We start from the raw sequence: 21,287 nt of genomic DNA on the forward strand, positions 1-21,287 counted from the left end.
AAAGAGGAATGGATGCTAATGAATGTAAAATACTGCCTCAAAGTTGCCACATGTACATAATTACCTCAATAGGCAATCCACTGTAACTCAGCAGTTGATTAAAGGCAAGCAGAAAATCCCAGCTACAAGAACAAACAGCTCTTTCAAATCAACTTCCAGGTAATGGCTACATTAAGTTTTGAGTGTGCACAAGTGGATAAAGTTGCACATTTTCCTTTACAGAGTCAATTGCACTGAATTAACAGTGTATGGGGGGGCGTATGGATGGCTATATTCTGGATTCAGGTCAATAGGATTCGGCAGATTAATAGGATAGGTGGGCTTAATAGCCTGTTTCTGTGTTGTCTTGCTAACAGAAATGATTTTCCACTGTTCAGTCATATTTGTTGAAAGGTTTAATTGCTCTAAAGATATGAACACACCAGTGGGTGAGATCTACGTAACAGAGCAACTGAAGTTGATCATTGACAGCCTGCGATTCTCTGCAGTGTGGAATCAACAAGGGCACAGCCCTGTAGTGGTATGTACCCAAACAATGTAAAGAGAGGCTTCACAGTCATAGCCACACTTTATTGATCCCGGGGGAAATTGGCTTTCGTTACAGTTGCACCATAAATAATAAATAGTAATAAAACCATAAATAGTTAAATAGTAATATGTACATTATGCCAGGAAATAAGTCCAGGACCAGCCTATTGGCTCAGGGTGTCTGACCCTCCCAGGGAGGAGTTGTAAAGTTTGATGGCCACAGGCAGGAATGACTTCCTATGACGCTCTGTGCTGCATCTCAGTGGAATGAGTCTCTGGCTGAATGTACTCCTGTGCCCACCCAGTACATTATGTAGTGGATGGGAGACAGTGTCCAAGATGGCATGCAACTTGGACAGCATCCTCTTTTCAGACACCACCGTGTTATACACTGGACAAGGAAGAGCTCTAGAATTCATTATTTATTCCCCTTGCACAAAAACTTGCTTTGCTTGGCCACTGACACACAACATCAGTGCTGAAAATACTCAGCTGGCCAGACAGTGTGTGTGAAATCTGAAAATATGTTAGACCCGATGGAAGATCTTGCACCTGTTTCTCTTTTTGTCCGTACTGCCTGATCTGCAGTGCTTTTCAATGTGTTATGTTTTAAGTTTAGATTTCTAGCATCTACAGTTTTTTGTTATTTTGAAACTCAGGAATGAACGGGAGAAATGACAAACATTAAAAGCAGAAAATTATTGAAATCTACAGACAAACTGGACTAGTGTTTTAGGGTCATGATCCTATCATAAAAAGGAAAATTTGGAGTCAAACATTTTAACTTACAGAGTTAAAAAGAACAAAGCACCTAGTGTAACTAAATCACTCATGTTTTAACAGTACTAGGGGAAGACGGCAAGAGGATGTCTGGTGGTGCCATTATACTGAAGGTGCCGTTAGTGAAGGAGGGTGATCCATTGAATGGGGAGGCTGGTGGCTGGAAGCTGAGGGCAACCGGAATCCTATCATCACTCTGGGTAGGTAGGTAGAGAGGGACGAAATAGGAATGAAATCATAGCAGCATCAGTGTTGTGAAAAAACAAAGAATCGAGAAACTGGCAGACGGAAATTTATTGTTGTGAGATGGTACCATGTGTCAGAGTACAAACAAAGAAGGGTGTGTCATAAAGATATCTCTTACTGTTTATTAACCAAAGACATTAACCAAGCAAAAAGAGGAGGGAAAATCCCTCTGATGATACAGTACAGAGGAAGTTTCAGCCTGTGTCATTCATGATCCAGAAGGGTCAGTTCACTTCATGATATTTCAAAGCAAATGTAGAACTCCTTGAAGCAGAAAAATATATTAAAAAAAGCTGCAGGGAAAGCAAATGTAATGAAATTGAATGGATCCTTCAGGAGGTGGGAATGCTCCCATAAGAAAATTGAGCTGCCCTGTTGTGTGTCTGAGCCCATGGCTCTTAATTCTTTTCAGGTCGAAAATCTACAGATGTGGAATCACCAGTCATAGATCCCTAAGGTAAAGAATTCCAAAGGTTTTAAACCCCTTGGAAATGACTGCAGTTTTGCACACACAATGAGTTTATGCCAGATCAGTCTCAGTCCCATTTCCCCAAATCAGGTCATGCCTGCTCAGAAGGTTATCTGTGTTATGATTAGTTGCCAAACACTATGTTGTTCTTGATCAGTGGTAAAGTATTTACATTATGGGCAGTTTCTGAGATGCCTTCAGGTTGTGTCAGGAAAGATTTCATCACTGTGGGTTTGGTGTGGGCACTTTGATTGGCATCTGGTTAGGCAAGTTGCAGGTCACCGATCTACAATTAATTCAGCAAATATTATTCGGGAGGAAAATCAATTGTTTGAAATTTCTTATGTTGTTAAATGCCCATATCTTACCTCTGAATTTTATAAAGCGTAGTGAACATTCTGTTCAACATAAAATAAACTATCACTTTCCATGTTGAGTACACATTGCACTCAGGAAAATTCAAACTAAACTCCCTTCAACTTCCAAACCACAACTACAACAATTGATCTTTAGTGACTGTGAAGTAAGACACTGTCACAACACACAGAAAAGCAGCTCGGCCAGTTGAAAGCTCAGAAGCTGCTAAATGTGAATTAACTTTGTGACAACAACCCCAATATCATCAGGGACACTTACTCAGTGATGCGTTTGGCTAACTCTGTGCAAGCAGCATTTGAATTTGCCGAGAATACGCGGTAGCCACCCTTTGCCACATTCATTTTGAAATTTAATCCTGCGGGAAAAAAGAGAGTTAGCCATTTTGAGATGGGGAATTTAGCCCAATGGGAAGGATCAATGGGCAGGTGGGCCAAGGGGGCAGACGTGGGCACGTGGGCCGATATATGGGCAGGTGAGCCTAGAGGCTGATATATGGGCATGAGGGCCAAGGAGAAGACCGAGCTGAGGGCTGATCAATGGGCAGGAGTTTGGGGCCGGAGGGGAAACGGTGGGGGCAGAAATGCAAACATACCCCTACTACCCAACCCTCTCCCTGGCCCTGGGCACCAAGTCCCCGGGCCCGGACCCTCTCCTGGGTCCCCGAACTTTTTCACACTCCTGTACTTCCCATCCTCTCCCAAGCTCTGGATCCCGGTTCCCCTCTCCTATCACCTCCCCTCCCTTGCCTTGGGTTCCAGACCCCGGATCACCCACCTCTCTCCACTTTGATTCCCCTCCTCTCTCCCCTCCCAACCCTTCTCTCTCCTCTGATTCCTCCCCCCCGGGATCCCACCCTCCCCTCTACCCCTCACGCCCCCCCCGGATCCCACCCTCCCCTCTACCCCTCACACCCCCGGGATCCCACCCTCCCCTCTACCCCTCACACCCCCGGGATCCCACCCTCCCTCCCCTCTACCCTCACCCCCTCCGGGATCTCACCCTCCCCTCTACCCCTCACACCCCCGGGATCCCACCCTCCCTCCCCTCTACCCCTCACGCCCCCCCGGATCCCACCCTCCCCTCTACCCCTCACACCCCCGGGATCCCACCCTCCCTCCCCTCTACCCTCACCCCCTCCGGGATCTCACCCTCCCCTCTACCCTCACCCCCTCCGGGATCTCACCCTCCCCTCTACCCCTCACACCCCCGGGATCCCCCCCTCTCCCTCTCTCTCCACCCCGGACCCACCTCCGTCTCCGCTCCGTCAGTCGCTCCACCGATGACCGACCCAGCAGCCCGTCTTCCCTGAGTGGCAGCAAATGGAACCAATGAGCATCTGGACTCGCCGCGGAAAGGCTGGTGACGACACTTCCTCTCGCGGTCTGCTTCCGGTGTGAATGCGAACCGCAGTGGCTAAAAATGGAGAAATTCTGTTGTTGTTTGGGATTTGGAGCAACAGACGCCTGATGTAATTAGTTTTGGAAACCACACACCGCTGAATAAGCTGTAATATATAATTTATGATAACATTCAATAGTCTACTCCCTTTGAGTCATATATTGATTGCAGTGCAGAGTTACACATAGAAAATGCTGGATGATCAGGCAGCGTCTGTGGAGTGGTTTAAACATTCAACGTTTCAGGCCGAATCTTCTTCAAGCCCTCTCTACCTGTATTGTCACTTTCAAGAAACTGTACGTTGGTGGATGCGAGGGGAGGGGGTATGGATGGCCATGGTCCGGAAGCGGCACGGGCTGAAGGACCTGTTTCTGTGCTGTAATGCTCTGACTCTTCCGCCAAGGTCTCACAGTTCAATTATACTTTCCAGGACTCTGCTACTCACTATGTGTGTTCTGGCCATATTTAACTTCCTAAAATGCTTCACTTTGCATGTGTCTGAGTTTAATTACATCGACCATTCCCATGACCATTTTCCCAATTGATAGAGATCCTGTTGTAACTTTAGACAACCTCCTTCACTGTCCATTCTATCACCAATTTTGTATCATTGTGGATATACCAATCCTGACACCTAAGTTCTTGTTAAATTGTTTGTACAACAAAGGATTCACCACCGATCCCCATGGCACACCAGTGGTTTTTTCTTCACAATATAATTAGCGAAGGTCACATTGGAATGTCTTTGGTACATCTGCGGGCAGTGTATTTTGGATTACAACTACACACTGCACTTTAAAATAAAAAGAATCTTTATATCACTCTTAAGTCGCTTCCTTTTCTATATGCTTAATGCATGCATTACTAAATGACAATAAAAGAGGACTGCGTGTCCTCATAATCTAATCTAATCTAATCTAATATACCTGTGACTTCTAATACTAGACTCTATAAAGCAGGAGTTCCCAACCTGGGGTCCAAGGACCTCTCTATTAATGGTAGGGGTCCATGGTATAAAAAAAGGTTGGGAACTACTTTTCGAAAGGGAACAGTTATCAATATCCATTCTGTTCAAAACCCCACATTATATTAGGCACATTTATCAAATCTCCCATCTATCATTTCCAGCCTGTATTTTTGTAACTGTCATCCCTTATTCCCAGGAATTTTTGTCATAAATCCCACCCAGATCTATACTAATCTCTACCACGCTACCTAAATAAAAAGTCAATAATTTACAAACGAGAAAATCCGCAGATGCTGGAAATCCAAGTGACACACACACAATGCTGGAGGAATTCAGCAGGCCAGGCAGCACCTATGGAAAAGAGTATAATGGATGTTTTGGGCTGAGACCCTTCATCAGAATTTCAACCAGTTCTGATGAAGGGTCTCGGACTGAAACGTTGACTGCTCGCTCTTTTCCATAGATGCTGCCTGGCCTGCTGAGTTCCTCCAGCATTCTGTGTGTGTTGAGTCAATAATTTACCATTCTTCTCAACAAAAACATATCTGTTACCACTACTCTCCTCAAGATTACGGAATTCACACTGCCTCCAGTGTACGGGCAATGTTTGAAGATCAAGATTTCATACCAAGCACTAAGCTTAAGATAAACATGAGGAATAACCTTTTTACATAGAATAGTTGGAATGTGCAATGCATTCCCTTCATATGTGGAGGAGGAAAATGTGCACTGTGGACTTCAAAAGTAAATTGGATAAATATGGTGAAGAAAATTTGCAAGGCTGCAGAGAACATGCCAGAAGCTGGAATTAGGGAGTTCTGTGCTGTAACAAAACTAACCCATCAAAGAACAGGAAAGAGACCACCAAGGTTTTACAAAGTTCTCTATCTAACAGCTCACCCAGCAGCCTAACTCTTCCCAGTTCTGATGTAAGTATGAAATTGGAGTAGGCCAATCAGCCCTTTGAAATGCTGTGCTATTTGTGAAGATTATGACGGACTTCTCCCCATCAAACGAATTTTGGGACTCTGTGGTAAACCATATATATATGTTGTAACTGGGTTAACTGTCTGGACACGCCCCTCTGCTGACTGCCCCTGTGGCTCCTCCCACAGAGTCCTGTATAAAAGTGTTTCACCTTGCCCCTCCCCCTCAGTCCGGGGGCAGACACTCACCGTGGAGGTTGTATTGTACAGCGAATAAAATTGAAGTACCTTCAATAACTCCAAAAGACTGAGGTTTGGTAGAATACTGAAAGGCTTTTATTTGCCGTACAATACGACTTCCACGGTGAGTGTCTGCCCCTGGACTGAGGGGGAGGGGCAAGGCGAACACCTTTATTCAGGGGTCTGTGGGAGGAGCCACAGGGGCAGTCAGCAGAGGGGCGTGTCCAGACAGTTAACCCAATTACAACATATATATATATGGTTTACCACATTCACCCCTCCTTTTTTTTAAAAAAGAGTCCCGCGGGGTGAAGTGACTGACAATATTTACAAGAAGTATATTTACAGGTTAAGTCTATCAGGCGGTCGAGTCCGTCGCTGTGATCTACGTAGCACCAGTGGTGACTGCACCGGCGATGGCGGTTGTGCTGGCTCCGGCCTGACTTGAGGTGCCAGCTCGTTAGGCATTGGTAATCCCTCATGTGTTTGCTTCGCGCCCGGTATGGGAGTGTCGTGTGGTGTCTGGGTAGGACTTGACATGAGAAAGATTGAATAGGTTGGGACTTTATTCCCTAGAATGTAGAAGAATGAGGGGAGATTTGATAGCGATATACAAAATTATGAGGGGTATAGTTAGAGTAAATGCAAGCAGGCTTTGTCCACCGAGGCTGGGTGTGACCACGAAATAGAGGTCATAGGTTAAGGGGGAAAGGTAAAATGTTTAAAGGGAATATGAGAAGGAACTTCTTCACTGAGAGGGTTTTGAGAGTGTTGAATGAGCTGTCAGCAGAAGTGGTGAATGTGGGTTTCAACATTTAAGAGAAATTTGGATAGAAACGTGGATGGGAGGGGTAAGGAGGGCTGTGGTCTAAGTACAGGTTGATGGGACTAGTTCTGTACAGACTAGATGGGCTATAATGCCTGTTTCTGTGCTGTAGTGTTCTAAGAGAATATGACTCAAAACAGTTTAGATGTGGATTATTAGGTCTTTGGGATTTATCAGTTTCCAGGCTCATTAACATATACTTTTACTAATCTTTCTCTTTTTCATTTGACATGGATCCTTGGCTTTCTATCACCTCTGGAAATGTTTTTGTGCCTCTGTGAAGACTGACACACAGTAACACACACAAAATGCTGGAGGAACTCAGCAGGTCAGGCAGCATCTATGGAGAGGAGTAAAAGGCTGAGACCTTTCTTTAGGACTGGAAAGGAAGGGGGAAGATGCCAGAATAAAAACATAGGGGAGGGGAAGGAGGACCAGCTGGAAGGTGATGGGTGAAGCCAGGTGGGTGGAAAAGGTAAAGTGCTCGAGAGGGAGAAATCTGTTAGGAAAGGAGAGTGTACCGAGGGAGAAAGGGAAGAAGGAAGGGCAACAGGAGGAGGTGATAGGCAGGTGAGGGGAAAGAGGTAAGGAGCTAGAGTGGAGAATAGAAGAAGAAGGAAGGGGGAGGAAAAAATTAGCAAAGGAGGAATCCATGTTCATGCCATCAGGTTAGAGGCTACCCAGATAAGGTGTTGCATGGCCACATGTCAGAACAGGAATGAGAATGGCGGGCCACCAGGAATTTATGCTTTTGACAGATGGGACAGAAGCGCTCAACAAAGTGGTTCCCCAATTTGCATAGTGTCTTACCAGTATTTGTTGAAATCTTCTTATTTTCTGAATTATTAATTTTCCTGTCTCTGAGGGGCACAATATTTGTCTCTGTTCCTTTCCATTTTACACATCTGTGAAAGGTCTGAGAGAATCATTTCCACCTGATAGTTCTACCTGATGGTCTTAAAGACTTATTTCCACCTGATAGTTCCATCTCTTCATTTCACTGTTCTGATTTCTAAAATGTTCCCAAACTGCAGATTACTTACTGTCTCAACAACTATTTAGCCTTTTTCCTCAGATGTGGCACTACCTCTAATTTCTCCCATAATGTGTGTTGGACAATTTTCCTGATGTGCCATTAATCCATAAAGAAATGTATCTTTGTTGCATGCCATATTTTGTTTTTTTGTTTACATAGCACTAATGCCTAACCACTGTCAAACTCTTTAATGTCATTTCGCAGTCTATCTCCTCCCACCAGCCCCCATTCTTCACATTTGCCTTGTCTGGACCCTGGTTTCCAGTTGAAATAAGTCACTTTCAATCTTCAAATGAAATTCTATCATTTTATGATCATAGTTTCTATCTTCCCAGGTGCCCTTTACAAGATGATTATTGATTAATCCTTTTTCATTGTTTGCCTCCAGAACAGGTGGATTGCTGGGGGAACTCAGTGACTCACTCTCTCCTCATAGTCTCACTCCTTCATCTCTGCAATCAACCTGGGAACTCAGTGAGTCAGGCAGCATCTATGAAGGGATCCATTGAAGCTTCTTCATCCATGGATGCTACCTGACCTGCTGTGTTTCTCCAGCACTTTGGGTGTGTTGCTCTGGATTTCCAGCATCTGCAGAATCTCCTGTGTCTCCAGATCTAAAGGAACCAGTTTCTTGGCAGGTTCCTCGATATACTAACCTTGAAACTGAACTCAACCGGGCAGTCTAGATTAAAGGTCCCCAACCCCATGTCGGCACTGGAGAAGAGGCGAGCAACGGGATTGGTGGCCATGTGGCGGGCGCGGACTGTGATTGGCTGCCGCTTGGTCCCGCCTCCCCGGTTTGAGGCTCTGTGATTTGCTAATCCGGCCAGAGCGGGATGTGCACGACGGTGGTGGTGCTCGGTACGCTCGCCGTCCTGCTGCGGAGGCGCTTCTTCAATCGGGTGCAGCCGGTGTAAGGAGATTCTCACCCCCATCTCTCCTCTAACCCCAGATTCACAGCGTGTCACAACGATCCCGGCCCTCCGACTCTCCGCGCACGCACCCCGTCCCCTACGGTCCTCCTATCGCGCCCGTTCCTGACGGGGTTTGCTGATTCTCTGCAGGTTCGCCGATGATGTCGAGAGAACTGCGACCGAGGCACAGAGGGGAGTACAACAGGGTCTTCAACGAGCAGGTAACCCCCTGCGTCTGGGCTGAGGGTTGGGTGCTGGGTGCTGGGTGCTGTGTGGTAAGTGGTGGCTGGAGTCTGAGCTGGGTGGGCTGACTTGGGGTCATTGTAGGGTTGGGTGGGTGTGGTAGGGTGCAGGATAGGACAGGTGGGTGGGGGGGGGCAAGAACATAACAAATAGGAACAGGAGTCGCCATTCAATAGGATACTGGCTGACCTGGCCATGGACTCATCTCCACCAATCTGCTTTTCCCCCATGACCCTTAATTCCTTTACTATGCAAAAATCTATCCAACCTTGTTTTAGCTATATTTACTGGGGTAGCTTCAATCGACAGAATTCCACAGATTCACCACTCTCTGGGAAAAGCATCTCCGTACTGAATCTACTCCCCGAATCTTAAGGCTATGTTCATTAAGTTCTAGTCTCACTTAATAGTGGAAACAACTTTCCTGCCTCTATCTTATCTATCCCTTTTATGTTTCTATAAGATCTCCTCTCTTTCTTCTGAATTCCAGCGAGTACAATCCCAGGCGACTCACTCTCTCCTCATAGTCTCTCTCCTTCATCTCAGCAATCAACCTGGTGAACCTCCTCTGCTCTGCCTCCAAAGCCAGTATATCCTTCCTCCAGTATGGAGACCAGAACTGCACACAGTACTCCAGATGCCGTCTCACCAGTACCCCATGTAGTTGCAGCGTAACCTCCCTGCTCTTAAATTCAATCCCTCTAGTAATGAAGGGCAACATCCCATTTGTGTTCTTGATAGTCTGCTGCACCTGCATACCAACCTTTTCTGATTCATGCACAAGCACTCCCAAGTCCCTCTGTACAGCGGCATGCTGTAATTTTTTACTATTTAAATCATTTTTCCTTCCAAATTGGATGACCTTGCTTTTATCAACATTGTACTCCATCTGCCAGACCCTTGCCCACTCACTTAGTCTATCTATATCTCTCTGAAGACTCTCTGTATCTTCTGCACAATTTGCTTTTCCACTCAATTTAATATCATCAGCAAAACAAGATACACTATACGCAGTCCCCTCTTCCAGATTGTTAACGTGTATCGTGATCAGTTGCGGGCCTAGCACCGGCCCCTCAGCACACCACTCACTGCTGATTGCCAACCAGAGTAACACCCATGTATCCCAACTCTGTTTCCTATTAGCTAACCAATCCTCTATCCATGCTAATACATCAAAGGGCACATGAATGAGTCTGTGCTTTGGTCAGATGGTATCTGTCAGCTCAGGGTGTGAAAATAATGGCAAAATTTGAATAAATGTGTAGGTTGGGTCTGGACTGTATTTGGTTACTGAACACAAGAATAGAACATTGGACGTTGATGAAGGTGCATCTATGCAAATTGACTGGTTTCAGCATTTAATTCCCTCACCTGAAATCCATTGTAAGTAGCTGGATGCCAGCACTGATCCCTGCCACCCTAAGAAATACCCATGTATTGCCACCCTCCGTTTCTGGTAGGTTAGCTAGTTCTTTATCGACAATGTCCAGCTGGAAAGATGAGATGAGCAGTGGCAGATGGCATTTAATACAGACAGCTGTGGGTAATATATTTCTGGAAAATAAATCCTGGTAAGGTGTGTAGAGCAAGCCACAGGAACCTTGGACGTTTTGATGTACAGAGAGAGTTTGGGATGCAAGGTAATAGCTGTCTGAAAATGGTGACTCTGATGGATAAGGTAGTGAAATGAGCATTTGCTCTGTTTGCCTTTGTAGGATGAGGCATTAAGTATGTGTTGGAGCTGTAGAAAACATTAGTTGCGGCATACTTGAAGAACTATTTGTTATTGCCACACTACTGAAATGATGTGCTAGCAGTAGAGAGAATGCAGCAGAGATTCACCACAGTATTGCCTGGAATTAACATCTGTAGACCTGACTCGCCTTGTGTTAGACAGCCCCATCAAGGGGCAAAAGATTTCTATCATCTTCCTCCCTCTACTAGGTCATGCCTTGCTCTTCGCCTCTCCAGGAAGAAAAAACAAACTATCCTATCCAGTATCTGCAATCTGAATTGCTCTAATCCAGGCAACATCCTCTGCACCCTGTCCATTGCTGTCTCATGTTAGGAGAGTGAGGCAACCAGACATTGGTGTAGAACCACATTACTCCAAGTGTGGTGTAACCAATCTCATTCCTGATCATATCTACTCCTTGATGTCCATTGGTGTCAGGCATCACATATGCCACCAACTCTACCTTCTCCACTGTTTGGGATCTGTGGACTTGTATCCCAAGGGTTCCCTGTTCTTTCAGACCCTACCATTTACTGTGACTATTTACCTTTGTTTCCATTAAAGTGCATTGCCTCGAATTAAATTCAATTTGCTATTACTCCAGCCAGCTGATTTAGAATATGCTATAGCCTTAAAGAATCTTCATTATCATATTTCTTATCTGCAAACTTGTCAAGCCTCCTACTAGACCTTTTCACAAACACTTTAGTTCCTCCTTTGTGAAGACAGACTACAAATACTCAGATTCTTTGTGTGTCAGTTTAACTTCCCCTGTTCTGACTGTGAGGACTTGCATTCACCATCAATCTTTCTTTCTTCACATTTAATAGAAGCTTATACAATGAATAGTATATTCCCTGCACGTTCACTCTTGCATTCGGTTTGGAGCTAATCTATGACTTCTCCCTGGATCTAATACTATCTCTATTTGATCAGTCATCATGGTGCCAGTCTTCCCATTTAGTTGTTGTGCTGGCTGGAGGTCAACAATTATAGGTCTTACATGGGTCTGAAATGTTTGCCACTGCTGATCCACCATCAATCCTGAAGTACTTTGATGTTTCCTAATCTCTGAGCTACCTGTTTCCTCATTCCATCGTGTGTTCCTTCACTGAGATTCAGGATTCTAGTCTCAGATCCCACTATGCCACTCTCAGTCCTGCTGAGCAACTATAACGTGGGTGCTTCTTTCCAAAGTGAGGAAGAAGGTTTACTAATTAGTTCCTTCCCAGTCTAAGATGCCCTTGTGACAAACGAGAAAATCTGCAAATGCTAGAAATCCGAGCAACACATACAAAATGCTGGAGGAACTTAGCAGGCCAGGCAGCATCTAGGAAAAAGAGTACAGACAATGTTTCTGGCTGAAACACTTCAGCAGGACTGGACCAAAAAACAAGCCGAGGAGTAGATTTAAAAGGTGGGAGGAGGGGAGAGAGAAAAACGCAGAGTGATAGATAAACCTGAAGGGGGAGGGGATGAAGTAAAGAGCTGGGAAATAAATTGGTTAAAGAGGCAGAAAGCCATGGAAGAAAGAAAAAGAGGGGAGGCGCACCAGAGGGAGGTGATGGGTGGGCAAGGAGATAGGTGAGAGGGGGAAAAGGGGATGGGAAGCGGTAAAGGAGATGGAGGGGTGGGGGGATTATTGGAAGTTCGAGAAATCGATGTTTATGCCATCAGGTTGGAGGCTACTCAAATGAAATGCAAGCAGGATATAAGGTGGCTCCCAGTGGCCACCCATTTTAATTCCACTTCCCATTCCCATTCTGATATGTCTATCCATGGCCTCCGTTGTGATGAGGCCACACCTAGGTTGGAGGAACAACACTTTATATTCCCAGAATATAAATACGGAGTATTCCCAGATCTTCCTTTCCCTCCCTTGACCCCAGCTGCAGCTATGTCTCCATAATTCCAATTCTGTGCATCTCTACATTAATACACCATCTTACCACCAGTGTCCCTTGCGCTCGGAGGTGCCTGTTGGCGGTGTCTGCCCCTTGCGCTCGGAGGTGCCTGTCGGCGGTGTCTGCCCCTTGCGCTTGGAGATGCCTGTCGGCAGTGTCTGCCCCTTGCACTCGGAGACGCCTGTCGGCGGTGTCTGCCCCTTGCGCTCGGAGACGCCTGTCGGCGGTGTCTGCCCCTTGCGCTCGGAGACGCCTGTCGGCGGTGTCTGCCCCTTGCGCTCGGAGACGCCTGTCGGCGGTGTCTGCCCCTTGCGCTCGGAGCTGCCTGTCGGCGGTGTCTGCCCCTTGCGCTCGGAGACGCCTGTCGGCGGTGTCTGCCCCTTGCGCTCGGAGACGCTTGGCGGTGTCTGCCCCTTGCGCTCGGAGACGCTTCGGCGGTGTCTGCCCCTTGCGCTCGGAGACGCCTGTCGGCGGTGTCTGCCCCTTGCGCTCGGAGACGCCTGTCGGCGGTGTCTGCCCCTTGCGCTCGGAGACGCCTGTCGGCGGTGTCTGCCCCTTGCGCTCGGAGCTGCCTGTCGGCGGTGTCTGCCCCTTGCGCTCGGAGCTGCCTGTCGGCGGTGTCTGCCCCTTGCGCTCGGAGACGCCTGTCGGCGGTGTCTGCCCCTTGCGCTCGGAGCTGCCTGTCGGCGGTGTCTGCCCCTTGCGCTCGGAGACGCCTGTCGGCGGTGTCTGCCCCTTGCGCTCGGAGCTGCCTGTCGGCGGTGTCTGCCCCTTGCGCTCGGAGCTGCCTGTCGGCGGTGTCTGCCCCTTGCGCTCGGAGACGCCTGTCGGCGGTGTCTGCCCCTTGCGCTCGGAGCTGCCTGTCGGCGGTGTCTGCTCCTTGTGCTCGGAGACGCTTGGCGGTGTCTGCCCCTTGCGCTCGGAGCTGCCTGTCGGCGGTGTCTGCCCCTTGCGCTCGGAGACGCTTGGCAGTGTCTGCCCCTTGCGCTCGGAGACGCTTGGCGGTGTCTGCCCCTTGCGCTCGGAGACGCTTGGCGGTGTCTGCCCCTTGCGCTCGGAGACGCCTGTCGGCGGTGTCTGCCCCTTGCGCTCGGAGACGCCTGTCGGCGGTGTCTGCCCCTTGCGCTCAGAGACGCCTGTCGGCGGTGTCTGCCCTTTGCGCTCGGAGACGCCTGTCGGCGGTGTCTGCCCCTTGCGCTCAGAGGTGCCTGTCGGCGGTGTCTGCCCCTTGCGCTCGGAGGTGCTTAAGACCACAAGACAAGGGAGCAGGACCAGGCCATCTGGCCCGTTAAGTCTGCTCTGCCATTCAATCAGGGCTGATCCTTTTCTCCCCTCCTCGGCCTTCTCCGTGTAACATTTGATGCTGCGTCCAATCGAGACCCTATCAAGCTGTGCCTTAAATACACTTGGCAACCTGCTCTGCACAGCTGTCTGTGGTAATAAATTCCACGGATTCACCACCCTCAAACTAAAGAAATTTCTCCTCATCTCTGTTTTAAATGGATGCCCTCTATTCTGAGGCTGTGCTGTCTTATCCTAGATTCCCCCACCATGGGAAACACCCTTTTCACATCTACTCTGTCTCAGCCTTTCAACATTCAAAAGGTTTCAATGAGAGTTCCCCTCATCCTTCTAAATTCCAGTGAGTACAGACCCCGGAGCCATCAAACGTTCCTCGTATGATAATCCTTTCATTCCCGGAATTATCCCTGTGAACCTCCTCCGAACCCTCTCCACTATCAGCATATCTTTTCTTAGATGAGGAGTCCAAAACTGTTCACAGTACTCAAGGTGAAGCATCACCAATGCCTCATAAAGTCTGAGCATCACATCCCTGCTCTAATATCCTGGACCTTTCGAAATGAACTTGTCAGCAGTGCCCCTCACGCTGGGAGACACTTGTCACTGGTGCTCCTTGCATTTGGAAATTACCCACCTGGCTTCACCTATGACCTTTAAATTGATTTTCCGGATCCTACCGCGCCATCCCATCCCAGTGCTGTTCTGTGCCAAGCAGCCCACCCTTCACTACCACGGATTTTCATTCTCTTGTGCCTCACTCTGAAGGAGATGGTCTTTTTAAGACCCACCTAGAGGACAGGAACTTAGTTTTCTCATTTTCAAATAACTTGGAATATTTCACACTCTTGCATTTTTTTCAGGAGGACACTGAGAAGTTGGTGGTTGTGATCTGTCGGGGTGGACTAGGCCATAGCATGCTTTGATCAGGATGGAAGGTGACCTACGCCGTCCGACACCCATGCAGCACAGAAGCAACCGTTCAGCTCTCTGAGAGATCACCCTCCAATTTCCAGGGTCAGTATCACCTCTCCCTTTGAGGATCCAGTACAGTATCGCAGCCGGTCGAGCCTGTCTCCGAGGCAGTATTGATAGAAGTTATCCAAAATGAAATGGTGTTGAACAGCTTGATGTTGAAAAGAGAGTTGCAGCTTCAAATAGCAGAGAGACAGACTTTTCAGCCCACTGACAGGCGCCACTCTGTCACACCCACACCATCAATCCATCCTGGCTAACATGGCCCCACCCTACCTTTCCCTGACCAATCCAATGCCAGCCTATTTTATTCTTCCCTCATTCCCCATGAGATTCCACCCCTCCCCTATACTGTCTCAGTGGCCGTTAGCCTCCCAATCTGCAATATGTGTGGGATTCCGAAACCCAACGAGCCACAGAGAAGTGGGGAAGCTCCACACAGCCAGTTGCTGAGGTCAGCTTTGAACTGGGTCGCCGTGCTGTGCTGTGTCTGCATCACCGTGTTGCCCATGGATTTTGAACAGTATGTTAATGTCGAGTGCTGTTTGCCACCACCCCCTCTCTCTAAGTGACTGTGTGCAGAAGTTTGAGGGTGAAGCGGATGAGTGAATATATTGAGCTAAGTTTTCGATGTTAATATCTGAACAGTTAGTCACTTACAATCACTGATATAACCAGCTGATGGTAATTACTGACTTGTGGGATTAACTCTGAGTCAGACCTTCGGTTAGTTTGAGGGGCAAAGTTCTGTCCTATCAATACATTAAAGTTATTGCTGGGACTTGCAATGTTCTGATCCAGTTGTAGATAAATGGGGCTGGCAATGACATAACATGGGCGTGAGCGTGTGTGGGATGGGGTGTGCGGGTAGGTGGGACAGAGAATGGACGTGGATGGATCAAGGCAGATGGAATAAAGTTGATGACAATGCTGCTCATTGGCATGAGCCTGAGCTGGAAAGGTGTGCAGTGATACTGCTCAAGCAGGCAAATGGAATTAGTGCAGATGGGTATTGGGAACAGGATAGACTAGCTGGGCTGAAAGGCCATGTTTCTCTACTATGTAATTCTACAATTGTATAATGTGTACCGGTGGGGGAGGGCTTCCTACGGCTACACTGGAGGCTTTGTGGGTCTGCTGGGTGCCACAGGGGGGTTGAATGTACTCGGGATGGAGATAAATCTGTTGTAGTTTGAAGCTTTTGGCTGTAAATAGTGTGAATCGTGGAATATTGACCATAGTCTGTTACCCTGCCTAGTGGCGGGCCTTCTGATGTATTGTAATAAAGTGATGCTAGAATCACTGAATAAATCTCTTTCGTAAAAGACAAAGGAAACAGGAGGGGTTGATATTACAAGCTTGACTCCGCTGCATATGAGGTAATCCTAGGAATATTATTCATGTTACAGAACAACTTTCAAATTGCTACCGGAAACCTGACTGAGTCCAAGAAGGCCACTGGAAAGATCAGGAGTCAGAGCTAGAGTTGGACTAGAACCTCGTGGCCCTCACTGATCTGGACTGAAGCTCCACACAGGATGGTTTCTTAAGTTATCACATCTTGCTCTGGGAAATGAATTTCTCTACAATTAATTTCTCAAAACCTAGTATGTTCTCCTTGTCTAATAACAATGCTGTGAATTAAATGCTTTGCTCCATTTAATACATCTTCATTGACTTTGTGCGGTTGTGATCCTGAAGGTGGAGTGTGCACGGCCTGGGTTTCAATCAGTGCTGTTGCTACGACTCTTTTCCTGGACCCTCTTAATGCCATTGTTCCGCATTAAACTGGACTCAAAGATGTCTATTAACGATATCCGTGGAGGAAGCTCTCAGCAGTTGACAACAATCTATAATTATGTGCATCAGAAACGCAGAATTCCATTGGTGCAACTGGGGAAGTATTCGCTCCCCCCACAGATCTCACCCAGTTTAATGGTACACATCAGTCCCACATCTATTTAAACCTCACAGGCTCAACTTTTTTCCCCTCTGCAGGCTAACTCTGAGGTCAGAAACAGTGCATCAATCTCTCCCATTACTAACTTGCATTTCATAATTCTTTATCCTTTAAGCTCCCTTGAGTGGATTTCAGAAGGTTTTTAATCAGCATCTGCTTCCCTGCATGCTGCAGTTGACAAATTTGCATATCTGGTTCTATGCTTCAGGTAAAGGCAGCCATTGTGGTTTTCTACATTTTCGTTAATTGTACACTCGGTGATTCCCTTACTTAATGTTCACCCCAACTGTGTTGTCCAGCTTGGTCCTATCGTCACGTATACAAACTCCAGTGCATGAATGAAAATAAAATCCTAAAATGCCGGAAACACTGGATGGGAAGCGAGACAAAGTTCATGTTGCAGGTTGAAAGCACTTTGTCAACTCTTTCACTTCCCCCAAATTGTGGCCTCACCTGCTGAATGTTTCCAGTATTTTCTGTCTTCACATTCAGCCACCTGTCTCTTTTGCCTCTTCCTCATTGTCTGAATTTCTGTGGCTGCTTCACTCAGGTTTGTGGTCAGATTTTGTTCCCAGATGTTGATGGTGATGCCGTTGAATGTGAACGATGGCTCATGGCTCCCTCATTGCTTGGCAGTTGGGTGGCAGATGTGTCTGACTTGCACAAAGCTGTTTTGCTGCTGCATTTACCGAGGAATCACAGATTACATTGAATATTGTACAGAACATTCCAGCTTCTGTCCTTATGAAGATCTATGATCAAATGACAGACCAGGACACAGCCCTGAGAAATTCCTGCAGTGATGTCCAGGGACTTGGATAATTGGGCAGATGGACAGGGTATGCCAGGGCAATTTTCCCCAGTATCGGGTAGATGCTAGTTTTGTAACTGACCTTGAACATCTTGGCATGAGCCAGAACTAACTCTGAAGTGCAGGTCATCAGTACTACTGCTGTGTGTTGCTATGTTCTGTGACCTTTACTATATACAGCACTTTCAACCATTTGTTCATTGTGGAGTGAATAGAACTGGCTTTATTATCAAAGTTGCTGGTGAACGCAGCAGGCCAGGCAGCATCTCAAGGAAGAGGTACAGTCGACTTTTCGGGCCGAGACCTTTTATCAGGATGCCTGGCCTGCTGCGTTCACCAGCAACTTTGATGTGTGTTGCTTGAATTTCCAGCATCTGCAGATTTCCTCGTGTTTGGCTTTATTATTGTCACATGTACTGCGATAGAATGAGAAGCTTGTCTTGCATACTGCTCATCCAGATCAGATCATTACACAGTATATTGAGTACGAGCAAGGTAAAACAATAACAATGCAGAATAAGGTATAACAGTGACAGAGGAAGTGTAGTGCAGATAGACAATAAGGTGCAAGATCATAACAAGGTAGATTGTGAGGTCAAGAGTCCATCTAATTGTACCAGAGAACAATGCAATAGTCTTATAACAGTGGGGCAGAAGCTGTCCTTGAGCCCGGTGGAACGTGCATTCAGGCTTTAGTATATTTTGTCTGATGGAAGAGAGAAGACAAGAGAATGTCTAGGATATTTGAATCTGCTGTTGGCTTTACCGAGGCAGCAAGAAGTTAGATAGAGTCCATGGAGGGGAGGCTGGTTTCCATGATGTGCAGTTCCTCATGGACACGTGCAGAGCAGATGCCGTTCTATGGTGCATTGATACAAAAATGGTAAGGGTCAACAGAGACATGCCAAATTTCTTTAACCATCTGTGGATGTAGAGGCAATGATTAGCTTGCTTGGCCATCATATCTAGGACAGATTATTGGTGATGTTCATTCCTAAGAACTTGAAGCTCTCAACCCTTTGAACCTTAACACTATTGATGTAAACAGGAGTACTGTATGTGCACTAGCCCCCATTCCTGAAGTCAATCAGCAACTCTCTTGCTAACCTTGGAAAGGTTTTTTGTCATTTCACCATTTCACTTAGCTCTCTATCTGCTTTCTGTACTCCGACTCATTGTTATTTGTGATGCAATTCACCATAGAGGTACCTTCTGCAAAATTGTAGATGGAGTTAGAAGAAGTGAGGCTAAAGAAGGATTTGGACAGATTAGGAATGGGCAAAGAAATGACGGATGGAATAGTGTCGGGAAATGTATGGTCATGCACTTCGGTATAAGAAATAAAAGCATAGACTATTTTTTAAATTGAGAGAGAATACAAAACTCTGAGGTGCAAAAGGACTTGGGAAGCCTGCATGAGGACTCCCTAAAGGTTAATTTGCAGGTTGAGTTGATGGTGAGGAAGGCAAATGCAATGCATTCATTTCAAGAGAACTAGAATATAAAATCAACAATGTAATGTTGAGGCTTAATAAGACACTAGAGTGGCCGCACTTGGAATATTGATTGCAGTTTTGGGCACCTGATCTAAGAAAGGATGTGCTGATATTGGAAACGGTTCAAAGGACGTTCACAAAAATGATTCCGTGATTGAAAGGCGTATCGTATGAAGAGCATTGGTGCTTCTGGGCTTCTACTCACTGGAATCCAGAAAAATGTTGAAAGGCCTTGATAGAGTGGATGTGGAGAGGACGTTTCCCATGGTGGGTGAGTCTAGGACGAGATGGCAGCCTCGGAATAGAGTGATGTCCATTTAGAAAGGAGGTGAGGAGGAATTTCTTTAGCTAGAGAATGGTGAATCCGTAGAATTCTTTTCTACAGGCGGCTATGGAGGCCAAGTCATTGGATACATATTTAAAGTAGAGGTTGATAGGTTCTTGATTTGTCAGAGCATGAAGGGATACGGGGAGAAGGCAGGAGATTAGGGCTGAGACGGAAATTGGTCACTTGTGATGAAATGGAGGAGCAGACTCTATGGGCCAAATGGCTTAAATCTGCTCCGATGTGTTATGGTCTTAGAATCTGGACACATCGTCATGAATGTGCAGGTAATAAGAGTAGGATGCTGGGGATTCAGCTTTGAGCAGCATCAGAGTTGAGAATAATTGTGGTGGTGGTGTTGCTGTCTATGATGGTAAAGTGACTCCATAAGACATAGGAGCAGAATTAGGCCATTTGGCCCATCGAGTCTGCTCCACCATTCAATCATGGCTGATCCTATTTTTTCCCTCCCTGGCCTTCACCCTGTAACCTTCGATGCCATATCCAATCAAGAATCTATCAAGCTCTGTCTTAAATACACCCAATGACCTGGCCTCTACAGCTGGCTGTGTTAATAAGTTCCACAAATTCACCACCCTCTAGTTAAAGAAATTTCTCCACATCCCTGTTTTAAATGGACAGCCCTCTATCCTGAGGCTGTGCCCTTTTGTCCAAGACTTCCCCACCATGGAAGCATCCTTTCCACATTTAACCTGTCTTGGCCTTTCAACATTTGAAAGGTTTCAATGTTTCATCCTTCTAAATTCCAGTGAGTACAGACCCAGATCTATCAAAAGTTCCTCATATGATGACCCTCTCATTCTCGAAATCATCCTTGTGAAGCTCCTGTGAACCCTGTCCAATCACAGCATGTCTATTCTTGGATGAGGAGCGTAGAATTCTTTGCAATACTCCAGGTGAGTCTTCACCAGTGCCTTATAAAGCCTCAGCATCACAAACCTGGTCTTGTATTCTAGACCTCTTGGAAATGAATGCTAACATTGCATTTGCCTTCCTCACCACCAGCTCTACCTGCAAGTTAACCTTTAGGGTTTCTGCACAAGGGTTCCCAAGTCCCTTTGCATCTCAGATGTTTGTTTTTCTCCCCATTTAGAAAATTGCCTGCACATTTATTTCTTCCACCAAAGTGCATGACCGTGCATTTTCCAGCATAGTATTTCATTCGCCATTTTCTTGCCCATTCTCCTAATCTGTCTAAGTCCTTCTGCATCCTGCCTGTTTCCTCAACACTACCTGTCCCTCCACCAATCATCGTATCACCTGCAAACTTGCAACAAAGCCATCTATTGCATCATCTAAGTCATTGATATACAACATAAAAAGAAGCAATCCCAACACCGACCCTTGCCGAACATCACTAGTCATTGGAAGCCAACCAGAAAAGGATCCTTTTATTTCCAGTGCTGTAACCATGCCAATAACTTTCCAGTAATACAATGGGCTCTTAACTTGGTAAGCAGCCTCTTGAGTGGCACCTTGTCAAGGGACTTCTGAAAGTCCAAATGTACAACATCCACTGCATCCCCTTTATCTATCCTACTTATAATCTCATAGCAACATAGAAAACTTGCAGCACAATACAGGCCCTTTGGCCCACAAAGTTGTGCCGAACTTGTCCCTACCTTAGAAATTACTAGGATTACCCATAGCCCTCTATTTTTCTAAGCTCCACGTACCTATCAAAAAGTCTCTTAAAAGACCGTATCGTATTCACCTCCACCACCGTTGCCGGGAGCCCATTCCACGCACTCACCACTCTCTGCATAAAAAAACTTACCCTGACTCTCCTCTGTACCTACTCCCAAGCACC

At 46.5% G+C, this 21,287-nt stretch overlaps 1 protein-coding gene and 1 long non-coding RNA gene across 4 annotated transcripts in view; one reads left to right on the plus strand and one right to left on the minus strand.

The window, feature by feature from the left end:
- LOC134341301 (phosphoribosyl pyrophosphate synthase-associated protein 1) overlaps positions 1–3,768 on the minus strand; it is a 71,090-nt gene extending 67,322 nt beyond the window's left edge. The window contains exons 1-2 of one of the 2 annotated variants that reach the window (XM_063039179.1): positions 3,650–3,768; positions 2,660–2,756 (exon numbers count right to left, since the gene is read on the minus strand). In XM_063039179.1, coding sequence (XP_062895249.1) covers positions 2,660–2,742 — 83 coding nt within the window. In that variant the 5' untranslated portion in view covers positions 2,743–2,756; positions 3,650–3,768. The remainder of the gene's footprint in view (positions 1–2,659; positions 2,757–3,649) is intronic. The other variant, XM_063039180.1, reaches the window with a different exon arrangement.
- LOC134341302 (uncharacterized) lies at positions 4–16,542 on the plus strand. Of its 2 annotated transcripts, XR_010016753.1 has the most exons (4): positions 4–159; positions 8,859–8,929; positions 14,753–14,906; positions 16,274–16,542. It is a non-coding gene; the product is annotated as an uncharacterized LOC134341302 (long non-coding RNA). The 2 variants fall into 2 exon arrangements; XR_010016752.1 differs by lacking the exon at positions 4–159 and having other exon boundaries at positions 8,714–8,929; positions 16,274–16,540.
- Positions 16,543–21,287: the final 4,745 nt, after the last annotated feature.

Source organism: Mobula hypostoma, assembly GCF_963921235.1.
Source record: "Mobula hypostoma chromosome 22 unlocalized genomic scaffold, sMobHyp1.1 SUPER_22_unloc_1, whole genome shotgun sequence".
Taxonomy (NCBI): domain Eukaryota; kingdom Metazoa; phylum Chordata; class Chondrichthyes; order Myliobatiformes; family Myliobatidae; genus Mobula; species Mobula hypostoma.